Raw genomic sequence first — 21939 nt, 5'->3', positions numbered from 1 at the left:
ATACTAATATTTTACAAAAATAAAAAATTCGATACTTTTTTATTTATTTTTATAAACTGAAATATAATAAAACACAATGTTTGTTTTTTAACCGGTGTTTTATTAAATAATTCATCTATCCTATTGGTTTTAACAATACCCTTCAAAAGATATACGTAGATATAAAAGCCAGCGTATAGAGATTCTAAGATATAAGCGATCTACCCCTGATATAAGCAAGTCTTAGTATTAAATAAGTTTATAGTTATGTATTCAAAACGTAACTCGTAATATAACGATGTTTAATTATATTTAAAAAAGTATGACTATATATACCAAAAATATTACACTGGAATATACTGTTGATTTTATATGGACTATCAAAGGACGACTACAGTTAACGTTGCCAAAACCGATACGGTTTTTTTTTTTACTTAAGATGTTGTTGTCTGCAGTGGCGTGCAATAAGTTTTTTAATCAGCGTAGGCAGTAGATTTGGGTAAGGTTAAGACATACTAGGCCCTGGTCGTGTTTCTATATGGAGCGCGAGTAATCCAAGGAAGCACTGTTTTTCTGCCTATTAAGAATGCACGCCTCTGGTTGTCTCTCATAAATTGAAAATTGTTTTCAAAAAATAAATATGAAAAAAAAAATATCAAGTTCGTTAAATTTTCAATTGATCGAGCACAAAAAAGTATTTGTAGGTGTGTAAAGTTATAACTCAACCAGCCTATGACATGTCATAAACCCAGAAAATACCCAGGTAAAAAGAATTAAGTCCTAATCACGATAATTTTTTTTAGACGATAGTTAAAATAAATATTGTAAGAGGACTTGATTCGTGAAGTGAAAAAAGCAGAAATCAGTGAATGAAAATAGCAGAAATCGGTTAGTGAAAATGCCAGAAATCAGTTAGTGAAAAATATCTGAAATCAGTTAGTAAAAATAGCATAAATCAGTTTTTGAAAGGAACTAAATCGCGCAAATTTATTCAGCAATGTAAAGTTTCAATTGTATAAATCAACTTTTAAAAACAGATAAAAAAAAATTAATAACCCAGAATTTGTTTCTTGATTGAAGCTGTCGCATCGGCGATCATATTAATGCTGTCCATGAGAAACATTTTTATTCCCGTAATAGGAATAGTGCTGTCGGTAGCCTGATTGCATTCAATCATCCAAGGATCATCTTCAAAGAATATATGGATTGAGATAACCCCATACTTCGCCGCCCACTTTCTAAAGCACTTGTTGTATCCAGGGTACGTCACATCTATCCCTTCTAGAATCAGCGTCTCATACCAATTTCTTTCCACTGGAGTTGTCTTCCCAAATATTTGATAGTTTAATCCCATGACATTTCCCTTGTTGACCAACAGAAGCCAAGGATCCCACTCATTACAGATGTTCTCTGCACCGGGGTTTAGCTTGTAATGCATACCTTAAAACAAAAAGGAATTTATTATTGATTGTGCAACATGTATTTGTATTAAACGAAGAAATATGAATATTAAGGGAATATACTAAATAACTTAAACAAAAAACAACCATTTACTGCTCAACATATACATATTTGTATTAAATGGAGAAACATAAATGCTAAGGGAATATACTTTAATACTTAAGCAAAAAACGATTCTTTATTGACTGCTCAGTATATACATATTCGTATTAAACGGAAAAATATAACTATTAAGGGAATATATGTAGTATATAACTTAAACAAAAAACAAATCTTTATTGACTGCTCAACACATACATATATGTATTAAACGGAGAAATATGAATATTAAGGGATAAATTAAACAAAAAACAACTATTTATTGACTGCTCAACATATACATTCATGTTTGTATTAAACCAGAAATATAAGTATTAAGGGAATATACTATATAACTTAAACAAAAAGCATCTTTTTATTGACTGCTCAACATAAACATATTTGTATCAAACGAATAAATATGATTATCAAGGGAATATACCATAAAACTAAAACTAAAAGCAACTCTTTATTAACTGCTTAACATATATGTACATAATATTTGTATTAACCGAAGAAATACGAATATTACGTCAATATACTATAATTGGACTATGATATGCAGAAACCATTCAACTCACAAATTTGGCAAGCTTAGATAATTGCATTTGAATGTTTTCAGAATTAAAAAATATAGCATCACTATGTCAAATGGTAGAAGTAAGGCTTGTTTTCATATTACCATGAAGAAGCTTTGTGTCCTTGGCATTGGAAAACCCAGTCAGGACACATTATTGTAAATTTAAATTGTATATATGTGTATGATGAAAAACAAATAGATTTTATTAATTATGTTGAGATATCAATAAAAATCTTGAGTATACTTAATTTAACAAACGAAGATACATATCACTACGAAGAAAAATTCTTAATATCGCGGTGGTAACAAAAATTCACATCCTAGACATAAATAACGGTCCCTTCCATGATTCAAACCTGAGTCATCAAAAGAACTCATCTCTAAATTTTGAGACTTGTTTAGATTAATCACGTCTTAACTAAGTTATGTAATTACTTATTTCGATAATTTATAAAATAATAATGTTTCCCTTTTTTGTATGGAACCATTTAAAAGAAATATAGTATCAAGGGCGCAAAACACTTTTTTTTGGTATTGCTATGTAATACAATATTTTGTAATATTTTCGTCTTGCTGTACGAGGTTGTTATTAGTGAAGTGAAAATTGTAAGAACAGGTTGAGGAGAACCGTGAAATAAAAAACTCTTGCGACGTAAAGCTACTTATACCAGTGAATAACCTTTCAGAAGAAACCTTGAGGGTGATATTGCATATATTTATATAAAGAAAATTCAATCCACCAAATATTTTACAGCATTAGATACTTTAGACTTAAGTTTGACTTTAGTCATTTAATTATGGATCGAAAAGCATCTAAAAAATCTCCAAAAAGAGATTTCTAAGCTAATATATGATTTTTTTTTAAAGTCTTATTAAAACGACATTCTAGAATCCCATTGTTTACTCGTAAGTGGTATGTTTATATTTTTTGATATTTTATTTTTATATAGATGAAAAAAAATGAAATTTTGCATATTTGCTGAGGCTACAATCTGTGTTGAAGCTAGTATTTATATATACTGAGGCAACAATCACTTTACACACGTGTAAAATTCACTATTCTACCCATTATTGGCTACTCAATTTTTTAGCAGTCGTACGCATGTGATCAATCTCATTCGATGGTTGGGCTCACACCAGCCATCTATGATTGGATTCAGAAAGCTTTTATTATTTTGATTTGTACGCAAGATCCGAATCCAGTTTTTTGAACAATTATTTGGTTTGTGTATCATTAATTTATAATTTGACATATCGCTCACACCTTTCAACAACGTTATATATCAAAAAACTTGATTTTTCACGAGATCTTTTTAATGTTAAAGAATATAATAAAATACATTAAAAATAAATATCAAGCCACTTATTAAACTTTTTCTGTGCAACAGATCCTTTTAGGTAAAACCTGAAGGTGTTTTCTCCATTTGAAAAATATTTAGTATATTTAAAAAAATTATTAAATAATACCCTTTCTTATAAATGCAAAAAACATCACTTTCTGCCCTGTAGCGGGTAAATATTAAGTTTAAAATATGCCGCTTTTGCTGGGATATGACGATTGAAAAATGACGATTTTTGGTAAATGAGGTTTTTGAAAGGAGTGAGCGATATATGACTTAGTTAATTTGTTAATGTAACAGTTTCAACTTACCCATTCTCGGTATGCAGTTTTGTTTCGAATAAGTTGAAGCAATAACTGTTTCGTTAGTAGTAATCTCGTCGTAGATCGATCCACGTTTAAACCACAGTCCAGTTCCTAGTTTATTCATTGTATCTCGGCCACCTTGTTTTAGTACTATTGGACTGACCACCAAAAAAGTGCTCGTCCAATACTCATGACCATTAATGACCTTCTTCTCATATGATGGAACTGCATTTAAGTAATCTGCATTCTTAAAATCAGTTGCTGGAGTCTGCCAAGAGAGTTTATAAAAAAACATATTACAGTATAGTCTTGGTTATCCGACCTTCGGTTATCCGACCTTCTGGGTTGTCCGACCTACCGAGGCAATGCCAAGTTGAGTTTCGTAGTTCACTACATTGTATGTGAGTATGTACCTACAGTAAAACAAGTTATATTACTTTGCCGCATTTGCATTTTGATGTTTTAGTTCGTTACATTTAGTTTTGTTACATATATATTGTATATATTTGAAAAGTTTTCGATGTACGAATAAAATTAGCACATTTTCAAAGTCGTTTTCCGTGTTATCCAACCTTTTTGCTTATCTTACCTTGCCGCGGCCGGTTTAGGTCGGATAATAAAGACTCTACTATAGTTCAATGTTAGTTCAATATTCCAAATTTATGCATCGTAAAAATTGGAATGATTATCTTGTCCATCTATCTGAAGAGATTATAGATTTTTTACATGTCTGTTTAAATCAGAAAAACTTTAATTTGTATTTTCACCTGTTGATTAAAACATATGTAGTTTTCGAAACTAGTCGTGTTAACATTAATAAACTCAAAAGTGGTCTTATACAAGTGGTTTGTTTTTATATTCAAAACTTCTTGACCTAATTGAATATTTATCATTTCACATACATTTTCCGGATATTTATGAACAATTTTTTTTAAGAAATGCGCTACTTTGTTCGAGATTTCATTAGAAAATCCGTACTCTTATTAAAATTGTGAATTTTTTTTTAGTTTATTAAAATTTATCACTGTCCTTTCCATTCATCGTTCACTTTGTGTAATATCACTTTAAATTGGTATTACGCAAAGTGAACGATGAATGATAAGGAGAGTTTTATATTACCAAATCACGAAGTAAAAAAATGCTTTTAATTTTTATAATGAAGTTAAAAAAATAACAAAAGGTATGTTAGATTAACTTTAAAAATTGGAAATAGAAATTTAAAACTTACAGCAATTTGCAGACCAGCAATAAAACCTCTTACATCATAGAGACCACAAACTCGTACGTCTTTATCAGATAGGCAAGCAGTTTTTAATCCAAAATCAACTTCGTTTTCGACAATAGTCCATCCATAGCTCAGCATTTCATCCAAAGTGTTATTGATTTTCCAAAATGCATCAATGCCTTCTAAGACTCCACTGAGACCAAATGTTACTCTGAATTGTGTCCAATTATCTGTAAATAGTAATGAATGATCCTTAATAACGGCTATGATTAAAGCATTCTATTGTCAACCCTAGAATTGGACTACATGACTCCATATTCTACAGATTTTTATGGAGGATAACACTAATCCTCATTTTCTATAACTGTAACGCACTCGCTTGCAAACTAAGTCACATCCTTGGTGGACCACTATTAGACTCCAAGAAGGTGAAGCTCCTACCACCAAAACAGGTCGTGAGCTATATGACTCGTGTAGGTCTTGAGAGTGAGCTATGATACAGAAGGAGGTCACAATAGACCTAATATATTCGCAGTGACATAAGGAATGCAAGATCCCTTGACCTCATAATAAAAAATAATAAAATTTAAAAAATCCTGGAATACTAATCTATCGTAAAAATTACGGCAAAATGACAATTCTAAGAAAAAACGATGTTCGCGTCATTCCAGTGCCCCTTGCATCACAATACCTTCCCGATGTACCTTTATTTTTATTTTTTCATAATCTCTTTAATCCAAAGAATGTTACTTTTGAATATCTACTTCTTAAATAAAGTTTATTGATTATCTTATTTATTCCCATTTTATTTATACTTATGTCGTATTTTTTACGAATGTTTAGTGACAACGTCACTTGTAGGATAGTTTAGTAATCTAGAGTCGATGTTGTGGGTGGTTTTTATCAATGTTTTCTTACATTAATCTACACGGAAAATATAAGGTATAGGTACATATATCGGTGTCTACTTAAGTAAGTCAAAGTACTTAAGTAAGACAAAGTCTTCTTAAGTATTCACAGTTCACGTCACGCCTCACTCATTTCATTTCCAACTATCTCCGTGTTGATATTTTCAATTGCTCCGTATCTTCACATCGCATCATTAAGTCATCATATTGTTTAGCATCTAAATTTAATATCATGGAAATGGGTGTTAAATGAAAAATGTCGTAAATACCATATACAATTACTTCTGTAATGAAAGAAATATATAGGTATTGTTATTTTTACAGTTGAACTAGGAGATAAGTCTTTTTTCTATTTTGCGTTTTTCTTGTAATATTTATTTATTTATCTATTTATTTAAACCTCATGCACAAAAAATAAATAAGTTAATTGGTGGGCTTATTGCTAAAAAGCAATATCTTCCAACCAACCAAAAACAGACTAGTGATATTGATGAAAACGTTTGATACCATATTTAGCTGTTTGCAATCAGAGGGTAGATAGTACTAGCACATTTAAAAAAACATGAATTACAAATTAACGTATAAAAAAACATAAATCACAAAAGATAATAAGGAGGGCAAAGGAAAAAGGGAGTTTAAGGAAGGAGGTAGAAGGAAATACTAAGGGAGGAGGATTGATGGACAGTTAGGATTCTAATGATAAAAAGTAATGATAATATGATACGTTTCTTTTCATATATCTCTTTTCTTCATAAAACGCTTAAAGTTATCTATTTTGCTGTGTTTTAAGTCACTAATATACAGTGGAACCTCTCATAACGAGTACATCGCATAACAAGCAAAAAATGTGAAAATTTTGTTCCTTCAACGAGTGAAATTTCGCATAACGAGTAACAGAGAAAAGGCAAGTTGTTTTTTCACGACAAACACTTATGAGCCGAGACTTCCAAAAAATTTTTTCGCTTAACGAGTAAGATTCTGGAACAAATTATGCTCGTTATGATAGGTTCCATTGTACATATCTCTCTTTTTCCAAGCTATTTAATGCCACTTCAATGTGAAGTTCCTTCAGATCAAACTAATGATATTTTTATAATATTCAATAATATTTAACTGATATTCATTTCAAACCCTTATCCGCACCCCAATGGTGCATAGGGCACTGCATTATACAAACACAGTGTTATCTTGATCGTTATCAACACACGAAGGAAAGGTGATCAGCCCTCCGCCTCAGGTACCAGTCCAGGGTATTTAACTGATATACGGTATACAATATTTCACTATACTTTACCTGTATTGGCACTAGCTAGAGCCAGAGCGGTTAATAGAACAACGATGCACTTCATGGTTAGAATGACTGACGAATTCAAGAATTGTTAATTCATTTATATAAAAGCATTTTCCTGTTCAAAACGTGATAACAATACTCACCGTACTCAGTACGAAGACGTTCATAGGCTCTTTTATAATCTGATGAACTTTAACCTACACTATTTTGAGTGTGTCCAAATCTGAGTTTGTTAAATCACTCGTAAACGAGTGGAGGCTTTAAAAAATCCTGAGTTTGGAACTTTGTGAGTAATTTTTATTGATTAATATGTAAACATAAATTAAGGAGTGAAAAAATGGAAGTCGGGATATTTACAGGGCTTACGACCTGTTGTAGACTGGTTTAAATTCCTGAATAATGTTACAAACACAAATGCCTTTATTATGATTTTATTGTTTAATGATTACTGAAGGGGTTAAGAAATTAAAACTCTTGATGCGTAATCGCCCTTACTCTCAAATTTTACTATCAATTTGATTTACTGTAATATATGGTTAATCCTTTGCGCTTTAAGGCTTTAAGGCCTAATCTCCCCAGTTCAGTTGTAAGGAGTCAAGTCTTTTGACGAACATCACCTCGATCTCACGATCACAAGTGCTCAGAACTGCGAGTACCTCATACGTGCGTGAGGTTCACCTACAGCCTGTTCATACTAAATCACGGTATGTAAAGTAGCTATCTAGTTCCAGATATGGACCTAAGGAATCTTCCATTAAGTCAACACGTACGCCAAGTGAGACTGATCTCTGCATACGTGTAGTATACCATAAGGCAAAGCCATCACACGTTGAACTCTGGATGTGAACATTTATATCTACATGTGTTTTTGCCGATACATTACAGTGTTTTTTACCCTGTATAGTCGACATTCATAGGCAGGTTTTTCAACTTAACTAACTAACTAACCATCACGCCGCTTCCCCGCAGGGGTAGGCAGAGAGAATAGAGCGCCACACCACTCTGTCCTTGCAAACATTCTTCGCCTCTTCCACGTTCATGCATCTCCTCATACATACCCGCCGATTGTTACGACTCCTAACCTGACCACTTTCAAGTATTTGGCATACCTGATCGTGCCATGTTTTTCTCAGTCTTCCTCTGCTTCTTTTCCCGCTAACATTCGCCTCATAAATTTGTTTTACCGTTCTTTCCTCACTCATTCGTTCTACATATCCAAACCATCTCAACACACCTTTCTTAATTTTATCGATAATGCTTATCTCAGCTTTGCATTCCTTCCTTATTTCACCATTCGCACATCTATCATACATCGTTTTGTTACACATTCTTCTGAGAGATCGCATTTCGACTGCATTCAGTCTACTTTCATCCTTCTTAAATATACTGTGTATATAATTCTGTGTATATATTCTTGAATATACTGTGTATATAATTATATATACATTCATTGTATAAACATTATCTAAAAAAGATGATCATAACACTAAATAAAATATTTAATGTTATTAATTGTTTTTAATTTAACGATTCCATACCGTTATCATTTTGCAATACGTTATTGTAATATCAATAAATAACGCTCAAAGTAACAACCAAATACATTTAATAACAAAATAGTATGGATTAATTTAATGAAATTGATTAATTTATTGATCCATTTCTTTGCGCGAAAAATTCAAATGAATATTTTTGGTAGAGACGGTTTAGCTCATTCAATAATCCAATCTTCTAAATTTAGAACGATATTATTTTATGACTATAAATTATTCAAGAACTCAACTACGGTGTTACATTAAACGTTATAACAAAGTTTCTTATCAGATGTAGAGAAATGCCTTATGGGTAACTGTTATTTTTTCAGTTATCCGATTAAGATGGTACTCGTTACCTTTTCTGAGTTTGTATTTATTTCCTGTGTTTTTAATGTCAAATTTATTAGGATAACCATAATATATTCATATAACTTGATATCAGTTCATAAAGAAAGAAAAAATAAATAAAAAAATAAAAATAAAAATAAATAAATATATATATATATATATATATATATATATATATATATATATATATATATATATATATATATATATATATATATATATATACATATTTTTTTTTTATTATAATTTTTTATTATTTTTTTTATTATAAGATAACCATAATATATTCATATAACTTGATATCAGTTCATAAAGAAAGAAAAATATAAATAAAAAAATATAAATAAATAAATAATATATATATATATATATATATATATATATATATATATATATATATATATATATATATATATATATATATATATATATATATATATATATATATATATATATATACATATTTTTTTTTTATTATAACTAAGTTATAATAAAATATTTATCGTGATTTTAAAACATAAAATGTAAAATCACAAAGTGAGTGCTTCAAATATAAATTATAGACAAATAATAATTCATTTTATAATAAGCTGTGATATTTCAAGTTAAAACATGTAATTTTTCGTACATAAAAAAACATAAGAATTCTCAGTGGGCCATATGATTGGCCACCGCTGGCTCATCGCGTTTCATATGTGGATAGGATTACCGGTATCCCGACATGTACCAGGAATTTAATAAGGTTGAAATAAGGAAAGAGATACCTCCATCCCGAGAGATCCTGGTTAAAAATCCAATTGCAGGTTATTCGCTAGTTCATAAACTGCATCCACTTTTGAATCTGCAATACTGTGTGGGGATTTTACTCGGCGTAAAGGCGACATTTCCTTTTAGAAGCACATAATATAAAGAGCTTCGGAGTTATTACAATGGACATCAGGGGTGAATTTACAATGTAGGTCATATACAATGTTAAGGTTTACATACTTATTTTGGGTTCCTTAGTACTGTAACAGTGCAGTTAAAAGTTATATTTACAATTTAAACATAATTCTGGAGTTTTTAAAGCAATTCTTAGTGGGTTTATGCATGTACTAGTTGATATAAAAAACACATACATACAACATTTTGAGTGTGTCCAAATACTTGTTCACAAAATCTGGATCATCTCCAATTACAGGAGTTATTTTCATATTATTATTTGAGTAGTGTGGTTGTCGATAATGGGTAGAATTGGTGAATGTTACACGTGTGTAAAGTGATCACTTAAACCAGCCTATGACGGTCGTCAGCCCCGTAAATGCCCAGACTTCCATATTCTTTTTCATCTTTGATGAGATGTCAAAAATAATATAAACACATACATATTGTAAGAGTCTCAACACAGATGAAGCATCTATGTATTATATATTTAAGAAAGGGAACAACAAAATCTAAATATCTGCACTGGCTAGCTTTAGTGATCATTTTATACATTGTGCAACGTTCACCAACGTTCAAAGTTTGCTCATCATTGAACATCCATATGGCATTATTTTTTTGGATTCACCTAACTTTTAAGTGAGTCAAAAATCTAGGAACGATTTATGCAACACAGTTAATTATTTTGCTACTTAGATAACAACTTTATAAGTTTTACAGCCTATTAGAAAATATGTTTACTCTTTATGATCAAAGTTATGTATATTCATTTAATTTTTGATGAAGAATTCCCATAATTTCTACCATATCACCTATATTTTTGATAGTTGTATATATGCAGCATTGTTAAAATCGTATTCATTTAGTTGTAAAAATTGACAGATTGTGCTGTCATCTGTTGAGAACTACATTTTCTCCATAGTAAATCGTAAATTTTGTCACTTTTAAGAATATCGCTCTGGTGGGTTTGGGTAAAATATACTTTAATAATAAAATGATAAATGATATCGCTCACAAGATATCAAATCCTGAATAGAATTATCACGGAACTGCTTCTTTGAAGAAGAATCTCGTTTAAAAATAATAACTTTATAATGAACTGTGAGCGCATTAAACTTTTTATATTTTTAACTACGCCTTGATGTTGAAACTAACTAGAAAATTATAAACTGACTTACTTAATTAAAGAGAGTATTGAATTAATAAGAATTTTAAAAATATATTTATACTAGAAATAATTAGATTATGCACAGTTCATTGTGTACATCGGAAGGTACTAGAAAGTATATATTTTTATTATATTAGACCCTAGATTACTCACTCTATGGATATATCAATATTATAGGCTTTGGATTAAGCTATACCATATATGTATGTATATATATATATATATATATATATATATATATATATATATATATATATATATATATATATATATATGTATATATATATGTATATATATATATACATATATATATATATATATATATATATATATATATATATATATATATATATATATGTATATATATATATATATATATATATATATATATATATATATATATATATATATATATATATATATATATATATATATATATATATATATATATATATATATATATATATATATATATATATATAAATATATATATTTATATATATAAATTTAAATATATATATATATATATATATATATATATATATATATATATATATATATATATATATATATATATATATTTGTTACCCACATGAGAAAGGAATCCAAGATCACTGCATACAGACAAGTTAAAAAAATGAATGCAATATGGATGTTCATTAATGGGCAGAATGATAAACGTTACACAAGTGTATAAAGTGATCACTTAATCCAACCAAAAGCCAAGTTGTAAGCCCAGAGATGCTCAGGCTTCCATCTTCTTTCACAAAAAAATGATATTATTCTTTAACATCTTTAACAAGAGTCTTCTTGCTTACTTTTTATTTATGTTTTATATATAAGTATACGCTTTTAATGTTTGTCATGTATATACTCATTATTATTGAATAAATTGATTAATATTAATGAATTATGATTGATCTTCTCAAGTTGAGACGCCTTTATTATTAGAAATGTATTTCCAGGCAATTATTTTTGTTTTTATTACTGTTTTAACCTTTTGCTTTTTTTCAGATTTTCCAGAGAATTCGTCTACAAACAAGACAAAACAAGAAACTTCCAGCAACACCATGAATATAGTTATCTGCCCGTCGCAACAAGATGTTTATTCTGAGCAGTAAGGAACAATATATATAATAAACCCCCGTTTATCGTAAACTCGTATAAGGTTTTACTCCTGTAACGTTTGCAACAGTTTTCCATAATGGTGGTCCCTCGTGTAACGTAGTTGGTTCGTATATTCGGTCAAGTTATTCCCGTTAGTTAAAATGTTAAAACATAATTAAGAAACATTCGCCCCCGATTACGTTCGCCTCGATAACGCGGAACTTATCTTAACGTTATAGGGTTACTGTATATAACAATTTGTCATCCTTTTAAAAGTGAATTTGAGGTATCGATCGACATATCGTCCAAAAATTATCGAGTTTTTAACCCAAAAGCCCGAATCCGTTTGAAACCTAAGCGCAAGTTTCCGATATATCTTCTTCTTCTTCTTCTATTCTTTGTTTTCTAGATCCTAAGGATCTGTTCGCGGTGTGCCTCCACTTGTAGCTCTCGGGATGCTGACTCCCAGCTGTCTTTCCACCTTTTTGAAGGTCTGCCTGGGGGTCTGCGTCCTTCTGGGATTCCTTGAAGGGCGATACGTGGAAGTCTGTCATCTGACATTCATTCCGATATATGCAGTACCATAAATATAACTTATAACCCTTATCCGCACCTAATGGTGCATAGGGCACTGCATAAAAGTGACGCAGTGTTATCTTGATCATTACTTACATGAAGGCAAGGTGATCACTCTTGCGCTTCAGTAACCAGTCCAGGGTAATATTAAATAAATATAACAGTGTTAAATCAATAATATTTATTTTCACCCCCCCACCTGGGAATCGAACCCGGGACCTCCAGCGCGGTAGCTAAACACGCTGACCATTACACCACGGAGGCGGACCATTATGTAGTACCGTAAATATAACACTAAAGTTTAACCAAATATGATCCGTTATATGGTATAATTAAGGATTTGTTTTTTTTTTACATTTTTTTTAAAATCAATAATAAATATAGAGCTGTCAAACTAAATATATAACTCAAAAAATATATATATATATGCTTAGAGATACGTCTTACCCCTTGCGCAGCCAGTAGCTTACTGAATTGTTAGTTTGCGAGTACCTCTTTAATCAAATGAACGACAAAAAATACTTATCATAAGTTAATTGAAAGGTCTACATTAAATAAATTCGCCTATAGTATTTATCCACCCTTTTCGTCACATATTTGTTTGTTCTGCGCAAATTCTCAATCGGGTTTGAAATTGCGCGATTTTTCAAAATAACTATCAAGGGTTGTTTTCCTTAAACAAATTACACAATTTCAGATGGCATCTCGTGAACGCCAGAGGAACGCTACATCCAATTAAGAGTCACTCGGGGCGGGATGAAAAATACAATTTGAAATATTTCAAGTTATTTGACGTGAACAGTGACACCGGAATGTTGTGTCATTTGACGAAAACACACTCGTCTTCCAACAAAACCAGGAGGAAAAGAAGTATAAAAGGTGAGTCAAGGGACCTTGTGGTATTCTAAATGTACCTTGTTTTGTGAAAACAATTTATTATTTACGAATTTTCAGCATTTCGCTCACTCCTTTCAAGAACGTCATAAATCAAAAATCGTCGATTTTCAGTTGTGCATGTTTTCGGAATGCCCAGAAAATGTACTATATCCTAGCTAAAGTGGCATATTTTTAACTTAATATTTACTCGCTACAGGGCAGAAAGTGTTTTTTTTGCATTTTGAAGAAAAGGTATCGTTTAATTATTTTTTTAAATATACTAAATATTTTTCAAATGGGAAAAAACCTTCAGGTTTTACCAAAAAAGATCTGTTGCGCAGTAAAAAGTTCAATAAGTGGCTTGATATTTTTTTTTATAATACATTGTATTATATTTTTAAACTAAAAAACGTTCTCCTGAAAAATCAAGTATTTTGATTTATGACGTTCTTGAAAGGAGTGAGCGATTTGTCCTTTACTTTCATGAAAATTATGTTGGGATATTGACTATAAACTGAAAAAAATGGGAGTATCGATATGTGTGAATAATACACACAATATTTTATTAATTTTCGACCTCTATCTGTGCCCCAATTGTGCATAGGGCACCACATTATATAGACGTGGTGATAATTAACCTTCTTCTTGATCATTAACCTTCTTCTTCTTCAAATCCCCTTAAACGCACCCCAATGGTGCATGAGGTACTTTATTATATAAACGCAGTGTTATCTTGATCGTTAAAATATGAAGGAAAGGTCATAAGCTCTTCGCTTCAGGTACCAGACAAGAGTAATATTGAATGTATATTTTAGTGAAAAAATCACTTATATTCATTTTATCCCTCCCTAGGAATCGAGCTCGGGACCTACAGAACCTAAATTGTTTGCGCAAATAACAAAACCAACTGTGGTTTCGTAAACGAACTAATACAAATATAAAATATTTAAAGTGAAATAAATGCTGAGTTATTTAAAATAAATATTTTGTTAATAAAAAACAATAGAATAATAATAATAATAATAGTTCACAATAGAAAAAACATCAATTCGTTATTCGTACGACAGAATTCATGTTTAATTCATACAAATATCAACCTTTTTTGGCAGACAAGTCATAAAGGTACTGATAAATAATTGATTCACCTAATCACAAACCAATTTTTTGTATCAGAATTACCAAACGCTCCACTACAAAATAAAAACAGTCATAATACTTATTGTATGCATAATTTTACCTAATTTTCACTTTTTTTGACATCTCAACCAAGATGAATAACAGTATTGAAGTCTGGGCATTTACTGGGCTTACGACCCTCATAGTCTGGTTTAAGTGATCACTTTACACACGTGTAATATTCACCAATTCTACCCATGATTGACAAACACACTACCCAAATTCTTGAAACTTCTAGATATATTGATCAAACTCGAAACAAAGTGTACGTTAGTCACTAGAGACATCTATCGTGGGATGATAAAAGCTTTTGTCAAGCAGAAACTCTTTCGTCGGCATGCGGGTCCGTATCCTGGATTATATTCACATTCTTCTATTTAACTAAATTATGATTGCTTATTTCTTATCAAACAATTTCAACAATGATTTATGGAAACGGGACAAAAAAAAGAGAGTTCGAAATATATTTTCCACTTCTTTTGACTATAAAAATGATGTGACGATATGTTAATAAATTGCTGCAACATTTTGAGTGTGTCTAAATACTTGTTCACATAATCTAAAAATAATGAAATACTAGCTTTACCCGGCCACGTATTGTTGTGGCTCAGTCTACTTTAGTGGAAAATAAATAAAATAAAAAGCATACCATTCGAATACTCGCAATTGTTGTTTTTTGTTAGTAAACATCTGAAAACACGATTTTATTTTTTTGTATACAGTTTATAATTTGACCAGTTAATTTATTTATTTATTAATTTTGTATTGACATAAATTGTATTTATTTATTTAAAACAACAATTATAAAACATATTGAAAATATTATTTTTGCAGAGACCCACCACACCACCTTGTGTGTCTTGTCGGTGGAGTTCTTTTTACATACGTTTTTTCATGTTTTTATATATTTTAACCTAATATACACACAAAAAAGAGAGAAAAATTATATTTAAAAAATTATTTTACAATTTTCATAGAATATACACTTGATCATTTACCCGTGCCTTTATTTTGCCTTTGTTCCATATTTTATTCTGACCTCTAACCTCCGTCGGCAGCAAATTAAATTTTTACTATAAATAAAAATTTTGAAATCAAAATTTATTTATAATGTTTCGAGTATGTAAAGTGATCAACTAATCAGTGTTGACGGTCATGAGCCCTGTAAATACCCAGGCTTCCATATTCTTTTTCATATATTTTAAGATGTTAAATGTGTTTAAATTTTTATGTATATACCATACATGTTTTATACCATATGGACTAGATTTTACCCTCGTGTGTACCACATTTACACATGTTACAAAGTAATATTTTTAAGTATACATATATAATACATACTCGTATACACTGAATTTCCTGGTTTGAAATGACAAATTGAATAAAATTTTATCGAATACATTTTAAAAATTATTTTACGTCACAAAGCAATATTCTCCAACAGTGATTTAAACAAAACAATCCTCGCGTATTCTCTTTGTTTTTTTAGGCTTCAAAAATAACGATCCCCGGAACAAATAATTCGAATCCTTCATCAGCAAACATAACTATTGCCGAAAATAAAATGTTTATTTCATCATCCACCGACTATTGCTTTAGGATTAGAAAAAGAAAACCATTTTATTTTTTATTGAATAGGTTCTACAGATTTATTATTAGTGATTCCCAAAGTTTATATATATATATATATATATATATATATATATATATATATATATATATATATATATATATATATATATATATATATATATATATATATATATATATATATATATATATATATATATATATATATATATATATATATATATATATATATAAATATAGATTCCCAAAGTTTATATATATATATATATATATATATATATATATATATATATATATATATATATATATATATATATATATATGTATATGTATATATATATATAAATATATATATATATATTTATATATATATATATATATATATATATATATATATATATATATATGTAATAAAATAACTAGGTACCTACCTATACATTTTATTAAGTACTTACAAAAAGTACCTACTTAAAACAGTTCTACCACCAGATGCCGCATGCGTCGCTCAGAATAAAACAAAAGACTTCCGATAATATTATTAACTGTCAGAATCAGATAGATAGATAGATAGATAGATATAAAAATGATTATAAAGATAAATTAAGAATAAACTTTAATTACAAAGCAACACATTGTTTATTTTATTATTATACACCCACTTTACATATTATTTACACTTAATTTTCAAAAGGAAAATATTACCACGTTATAAAACGACAATTTTGTTAATTGGAAATGGATTATGAAACATTAGATGTATTAAAACAATTACTACAATATGTTCGGAGTGAGAGAGAAAAATTAGAAGACGATCAAAGAAAACGATTAGAAGATAATCAAAGAAGACGTGGAAATTTAAGAACTATTGATAAAGTTAAAAATAAAAATCATGTGAAAAAAATTTCTACAAAATATAAAATAAAATATACTTCAGAAAAGAAGAATTTCGAAGCAGATTGTGTGAGCAGGAATCCAGTATTAGAATCGAAGGAAAATGCAAATGACCAATTAAAAGTTGTAAATTTGGTTAAATTAGAAGATATTTTAAAAGATCAGAATAAAAATGAAGACATACAAATAACACAGAAACAGTGCTTGAAAAATGAAAATAAAAATAAAGTAGAAAAAACTTCTACGAAAGATAAAATAAAATATACTCCAGGAAAGAAGAATTTAGAAGTAGAAAGCAGGAATCCAGTATTAAAATCGAATGAAAATGCAGATGAACAATTAAAAGTTGTAAATTTGGTTAAATTAGAAGATAATTTAAAAGATCAGAATAAAAATAAAGATATACAAATAACACAGAAACAGTGCTTGAAAAATGAAAATAAAAATAAAGTAGAAAAAACTTCTACGAAAGATAAAATAAAATATTCTCCAGGAAAGAAGAATTTAGAAGTAGATTGTCCAAGCAGGAATTTAGTATTAAACTCGAATGAAAATGCAGATGAACAATTAAAAGTTGTAAATTTGGTTAAATTAGAAGATACTTTAAGAGATCAGAATAAAAATGAAGGAATTCAAAAGAAAAAAACAAATGGATTGAAAAAAAACTGTGTCTACTTTAAAAGGGTCAAGAAGAAAAAAAAAAGAAAGAAAAAAAAAATAATTATCATATCACTAAACTTATACCAGTCCCTTCACTACAAGAAGATGATCCGGAGGACGAGTGAAAATTTTACTATGAATTTTCATCCCCAAGGGGGGAGATGTAATAAAATAACTAGGTACCTACCTATACATTTTATTAAGTACTTACAAAAAGTACCTACTTAAAACAGTTCTACCACCAGATGCCGCATGCGTCGCTCAGAATAAAACAAAAGACTTCCGATAATATTATTAACTGTCAGAATCAGATAGATAGATAGATAGATAGATATAAAAATGATTATAAAGATAAATTAAGAATAAACTTTTATTACAAAGCAACACATTGTTTATTTTATTATTATACACCCACTTTACATATTATTTACACTTAATTTTCAAAAGGAAAATATTACCACGTTATATATATATATATATATATATATATATATATATATATATATATATATATATATATATATATATATATATATATATATATATATATATATATATATATATATATATATATATATATATATATATATATATATATATATATATATATATATATATATATATATATATATATATATATATATATATATATATATATATATATATATATATATATATATATATATATATATATATATATATATATATATATATATATATATATATATATATATATATATATATATATATATATAAATATAAAAAATGTATAGACATCGCCCCTTCGGGCGCTTTAGGCACCAGACCGGGATTTTATATTAGACTAAAAACATTGCTGTCCGCCTCCGTAGTGTAATGGTCAGCACGCTCGGCTACCGTTCTGGAGGTCCCGGGTTCGATTCCCAAGGGGGGTAAAATAAATATAAGTGATTTATTCACTGTAATATTTATTTAATACTACCATGGACTGGTACCTGAAGCGGAGGCCTGATCACCTTTCCTTCATGTGTAAACGATCAAGATAACACTGCGTTTATATGACACAGTGCCCTATGCATCATTGGGGTGCGGATAAGGGTTTTTATTATCTTATTATTAAAAACATTTCTAATTTATCGAATAAATCCAGAACATGATGCTTAGCGTACTTACATACAACGATGGCAAAAAAATATAATGTTATCAAGAAGGTATAACCAATTGATGATTTATGGCCTATTTTCATTATAATATTGTAATTCATATGTTATATTTACACATACATGCTAAGTTACCTTAAGAGTTTTTTTTTTAATTAAACACTTGTGATTTACCACATTGAGTTTTATTTCATTTTACACGATTAATTTCAAAAGCTGTAGTTGCTTTCATCGAACGCTGAGTAGTAAATTTATTCACTATACAGTTTTACCATTCATTTGTCGATAAAAACAACTGCAGCTTTTGAAACTAGTCGTGTGTTATAAAATAAAACTCATTAAGTGGTATTATACAAGAGTTTAATTTTATTTCAATTTAAACATGTCATTCCACAATGTTAATACCAAATCAAAAAATTATATATCTTGTTACTTATCTGTTTTTTGTCTAAAGGTTTATCGCCGCAGTTAATTCACACGTTCCTCGATCAGGAAATACAACCTGGAGGTCACATCTCTCTCAAGTGCTCGTCATCTGGAGATCCTCCACCGAGGTTTGAGTGGATGCTGGACAACCAAGTTCTGCTACCGACATCTCACAGGTAACACCAACATTCATATTCATCTCTATACGTTGGTAATTGCCAACTGTTATAACAGGCGAGTGTTTTTGCCTAGAGGCGAATTTTTTGCCTAGAATTTTCACCCATGAATTACATGAAATCATAGTAACTTTAAATATAAAGAGTAAATCCACTCACGAGTAGGCATAGGCTATGAAACTTATAAAGTTGAAGCCTGAGTAGGGACATGATAAGCGGTGCATAAGCCGTAGCTAGATTTCAGAGTCACTTGGACGCGAGGTAATAAAAAAAAACTGTTTTGACAGTATCTGGGTGGCCCATGTTCCCATTATTTAATCGAAATGCCTACGGTGAAATGAATTGTTGCAAATTATACAGTCGAAAAACTTAAATTAAATCTTCTAAGATTCCGCAAGTTCTGGACAACTTAAAAAAATTAACATTATGAATTCTTTACCCTGCCAATGAGATTTTTATGATTACGCAAGTATTGAAAACAAATTAGAAAAGACATTCCTGAAAACATGTCATGATTTTTGTTTTACTTTAGTACCTACAAAATAAATAAGAAAATGATCATTTTTCATATTATTAAAAGCATAGTTAACTTTGTGGTATGGTAATACAACACTCTCGTCATCATTCATCGTTCACTTTGTGTTATACCAATTAAAATCACTACTTTATGACTACCGGTTTCCGAATAACCATTCCATCCTCAGTGTTTATTTGACATGATGCTGGAATGTTTATTCCGAAATCAGTAGTTATGAAGTAGTGTTTTTAAGTGGTATTACACAATATGAACGATATATGATAAGGAGAGTGCTAAGAAAATGATCTCCCACGACCTTTTGTGGTCGTCACTATGAAAAAATTTCAACTTATGAAAATTTGGCCACTCTTACCATATCTTTACACAGCTTATCAGTTTTTAACTAGTTTTGATTTTTACAAAAAAAAACAGTATTATTTTTCATTATTTTCTAATAATTGGTATTTTTCCATTCTTATTTTAAATATTAAGGGTAGTTTGTATTTTTTTCACAGATACATGATTGGCCAGTATGTGGACCACACAGGGCTTGTCGTGTCTCACCTGAATATCTCAGGAATAAGGGTGGATGACGGCGGTCAGTATGAATGCAAAGCCTCCAACTCTAAAGGACATACATTACATATTGGAAGAGTCAATGTTTACGGTAAATATAATTTGGCCTTACAATAAACATGGCTGGTATATACTTTCTTAAATAATTTTTAAAAATACCCAAATTTATCTTTTTATTAATTAACATAAATTGTAAACATTTTAGATGTGACTAATGGTTAATATATTCGGTTACCTAATTGGGATAGTACCTTTTTTTTCTCATTTTATGTTTAAATTTATTTCAGCTTAAGTTTTTGATATATTATATAATTACCAAATTTATTTGGGAGCTAGGAATGCACAAAATGCACCCAAATTTGTGCACTGATTGAAGAGATATCTTTGAATTATCGAATGAAGAACCGATTTTTTGGAGAAGTCGTTATTTGATAGGCTTTTTTATTCGATCGCTCAAGGCTTTATAAATATGGAAGGATATAGCGATATCAATTATAAATCTATCAAAATTTAGTTGTTTAGAAACGTTTTTTCATACAAGTGATACACAAAGAATCTTTAGTAAAAAGAAAAATAATAAATTAATTCTTTTATATGTTAATTTGATTAAACCTGTTTTTAAAATTATGATATTTTTTTGTACCCTTATAAGCACTAAATGGTGCATAGGGCACTATATCATATTTACGCAATATTATCTTCATTGTTGATATATGAAGGCAATCTGATCAGTTTTGTGCTTTAAGTACCAGTTCAGGGTTATATTAAATCAAAGTTCAAGTAAAAAAAATCACTGATATTTTTTTCATTTTCAAGTAATACTCGTATGTTTCTGATATTGAAGCAAAAAATGCGTCTTTCTACGATAATTTGTTTAGAGAACAACTTTCCCCATGCCCTTAAAAACACAAAGAAAAACAATGTGTCAAATTAGCTTAAAAAGTTTTGTTTGACGAGCATTTACTTTCTCGACAAAATCAGATTACTGGACTTAGCAAAGTCCATCCGAACTCCTCATTCGCGAAAAGATGGTAAAGTTTTCTACAATCTCATCAAAAAAAAATCCGCACAAGACTTTTTTGATACAAAT

At 29.3% G+C, this 21939-nt stretch overlaps 2 protein-coding genes across 3 annotated transcripts in view; one reads left to right on the top strand and one right to left on the bottom strand.

Annotated features, from left to right (window-relative positions):
• The window catches only part of LOC148312127 (cell adhesion molecule Dscam2-like), a 65522-nt gene that overhangs the window by 23832 nt on the left and 19751 nt on the right, over positions 1-21939 (top strand). For both annotated transcript variants that reach the window (XM_088277938.1, XM_088277939.1), the window contains exons 2-5: positions 12154-12256; positions 13520-13701; positions 19609-19756; positions 20789-20940. In XM_088277938.1, the coding sequence (XP_088134064.1) occupies positions 12210-12256; positions 13520-13701; positions 19609-19756; positions 20789-20940 (529 nt within the window). In that variant the 5' untranslated portion in view covers positions 12154-12209. The remainder of the gene's footprint in view (positions 1-12153; positions 12257-13519; positions 13702-19608; positions 19757-20788; positions 20941-21939) is intronic.
• LOC148312128 (uncharacterized) lies at positions 939-7235 on the bottom strand. Its single transcript, XM_088277940.1, has 4 exons — positions 7171-7235; positions 4972-5198; positions 3750-4011; positions 939-1419 (listed from the first exon to the last, which is right to left on the bottom strand). Exons 1-4 carry the CDS (start codon positions 7223-7225, stop codon positions 1028-1030), a joined length of 936 nt encoding a protein of 311 aa, XP_088134066.1. The 5' UTR covers positions 7226-7235; the 3' UTR covers positions 939-1027.

The sequence above is a fragment of the Brachycentrus maculatus genome, unplaced genomic scaffold (assembly GCF_059751285.1).
Source record: "Brachycentrus maculatus isolate JH-2025_06_01 unplaced genomic scaffold, ASM5975128v1 h1tg000050l, whole genome shotgun sequence".
Classification (NCBI taxonomy): domain Eukaryota; kingdom Metazoa; phylum Arthropoda; class Insecta; order Trichoptera; family Brachycentridae; genus Brachycentrus; species Brachycentrus maculatus.
Note: the sequence above shows the minus strand (reverse complement) of the source record. Positions and strands in the feature narration are given on the sequence as shown.